Source organism: Limulus polyphemus, unplaced genomic scaffold, assembly GCF_000517525.1.
Source record: "Limulus polyphemus unplaced genomic scaffold, Limulus_polyphemus-2.1.2 Scaffold2004, whole genome shotgun sequence".
NCBI lineage: Eukaryota > Metazoa > Arthropoda > Merostomata > Xiphosura > Limulidae > Limulus > Limulus polyphemus.
In genome coordinates, this window is record NW_013667614.1 from 182,651 (window position 1) to 185,637 (window position 2,987).

Below are 2,987 nucleotides of genomic sequence, written 5' to 3' on the forward strand. Positions count from 1 at the left end.
TTTGGTGAAATAATCGTAAAACATCTCTTTTTTTTTTTTACATGTCTCTACATTTTTACATAATTTATTTTGATAATTTATTACCATACAGTGGGCAGAGAAACTTCAGCCATTTGCAGAACATGGTGGCATTCACAAATTACACACTATCTCTTGTAAACGAAGCAGGCGTTGGCTTATATATATATACACATATATATTAACCCTTCTTAAAACATAAATAACACATAATTAAGTAATATATAAAACTAAAGCTTAAATACAGTACAATTATCTATCTAACTAACGTATTTCTAGGTGTGAAATGATGTTAAAGTGGCAGAGACAAAGCAGTAATAATGTTAAGAGCAGTTTGATTAGTTCTTTAAATACTTCTTGCCAATTTTAAAGTAACAGTTAAGAGAACATACTTCAAAAAGTGCTCTTTCCATTGGTTATAAACATCTAGCCCAACTAAGTATAATTGGCTAAAAAATTTCAACTCAATAGTTGAAAGTGGGCACCGCATCTGTCAAGAATTCAGAGAAATTTATTTCTCCAAATATGCCCTATGGAACATGAAAGAAGAATGTGTAAACAGAGTAATTAACCAAGATTCTTTCTATATATGGAAGGTTAGCATGAGTCAAGAACTGTTCAAACTACAAAGACAAATTTAACATTTTGTGAACTTGCGGATAACGAGAGAATAAAACAAAACTTTAAGAATTTTTCTTTAAGGTTTCTTATCAAATAAAGTAATTAAAACTTAGATAGTATAAAACTTTGAACTATAATGTAAATTTTAATGCTGATTTCATTGACAAACATTGATCATAAAATAGTTTAATTAAATATTAAATGCAACTAAGTAATCTCGTGACATTCTCAGAAAAGGGTTACCGTAAAAAATAGTTAATTTACAAACCCTCACATACATACAGTAACAATCACTTAAATTACTGCAATAATGTTATTACATTGCTTTTTTCTACAGTAGGAGCTGAGTAAAGTTGCCAGCAACTTTTAGAAAATATGTATATTAAACACCAGTTTAACTTGTGGTAGCATTAACTCTCTCTCTCAACATGGGCTAGGTCTATTTGACTGACCACGTGAGCTCTTTGTACTCGATTAAAGTCTTTATTAGATTTAATACTTCTAACTTTCAATATAGTGTGTATATCCTCATAACATTTGTCAGTCTTGCAGTTAACATTATAAGTCTTTCACATAAAAATATCATATTTTTTAGTGAAATAGTTTTAACAAACTAAAATAAAGATTTTTGCATGAATATATTTAGTATTTGTTTTGAATAGTCCATGTGCAAAGCAAATACTCATGTTAAGATTAAAAATACTTCATGTCAAAAATATCAAATTTCTTTTGTGTAATCCCTAAAATCTCCTAAATACATTTCAAACGTTGATAGAATATCCGTACACAACGTTATACAATACGTCATTTGATAGATGAAAACCTTGACTTTCTATTGATTATAGGTAATATATAATAAAACATATAAGACGACTATTAACGATTTGTGAAAGAGAGGATATGGCAGGAGGGGGTCTTATTTTCTATTCAATAGCTCTGTAACCAAGCAAAATTGAAGGCTATAAAAATTATGGTTTGTCTGAGCAATAACGATTATATAGAGAGTATTTTGTGTTTAATTTCGTACATTTTCGAGGGGTGGTGTATAAAATAGGGATGATAACTTGCTAAGAACAATGTGTCACGTGCGTCACACTAGTGGAAATTCAAGATTTTTTTAAATATTGCATAGTAGAATTAAAACTTTAAAACTTGTAAACTATTAAAATATGGATTATTAGCTGAGCTTTTATGCTATTCTTAACATAAATAAAAAGTAGTTTAATAAAATTGTCATGTGCAGTAAAGAGTACCCGAGGTGATAGGGTTTAAACTGTTGTTGTTGTTTGTTTGTTTGTTGTTGTTTTTTTATTATTATTATTATCATCACCAAAATTAATTTATTCCAAAAAATAGTAATTTTAACCAAAATGTGGCACTCAGGTTAGTGATAGAGCTACCCAAGCTATGTTCTAAATGCGTCAGGATCAGTCAGAGATGTAAATCGTAATAACTATTATATGATTTTACTTGTATATGTACAGTTTTTGTCCCTTTATAACAAACATTTGTTCACCTACATGGAACATACATATGAAATTTTCACCTTTTTGAATGTCAATAATTTTTGTGTTAGCTTGTGTTTTGGGTATTTGAGACTTCTGATTAATTTCAAAGCAATTTCATTACAGGTTTTTTCGTGATATTACTTATTTCAACAAGTTTAGTTTTTACAGGAGCTGTGAACTCTCCAAGAACACCACAGGGTGGCTTTGTGGGTAGTGATCAAATTGTATCATCTCAAGCTCAGATATCTCCTGGCTACACAAATCAGCTAACTCCTGGAAATAATTATACACCTACGAGTGGAACCTCAGAAATATCTCGCTTTTCTTTCGATCAGCAAAGCCTACAGATGTATGGTTCAAGCTCAATAGAGAGGTAATGTTTTGATATTAAACTGAACAAGTAATGGTTAATTGTTGAGTTGTAAGATTGTATATGGTTGTGAATTAAATTTTTTGAAAGAGTTGTGCTACTTTTAAGGTCTTATACATTGAATATCCAGATTTTTAATTAACCAAACTTCAGACACAAGTATTAGAAATGAGTTTGATGCTTATTAACTCTTTTAACTCGGGATCGGTCCTTGGGACTGACCACAACCATTTTGTGCTTGTTATATTTTTCATGCTATAACTTTTAAATTAGTTAAGCGAATGTTAACGAAATTTGGCAGTTTATCAGTTCACATTACAATGCTTCCATAAGCAAAATATCTAATTTTTTTATTAAGTCTTTGAAATAATTTGAATTATAATCTACAGTTTGATACCAAACTTATTGACATAAATTCATGAAATAGTAGTTTAATAAAATTTTTGAAGTTTGAGTCAACAAACAAGATG

The 2,987-nt window shown here is 29.4% G+C and overlaps 1 protein-coding gene across 14 annotated transcripts in view; it reads left to right on the forward strand.

Moving 5' to 3' along the window:
* Positions 1 to 2,987, forward strand: part of LOC106465626 (nuclear receptor coactivator 2-like) — a 168,076-nt gene that overhangs the window by 139,199 nt on the left and 25,890 nt on the right. For all 14 annotated transcript variants that reach the window (XM_022393559.1, XM_022393566.1, XM_022393567.1 and 11 more), the window contains one exon: positions 2,316 to 2,520. In XM_022393559.1, coding sequence (XP_022249267.1) covers positions 2,316 to 2,520 — 205 coding nt within the window. The remainder of the gene's footprint in view (positions 1 to 2,315; positions 2,521 to 2,987) is intronic.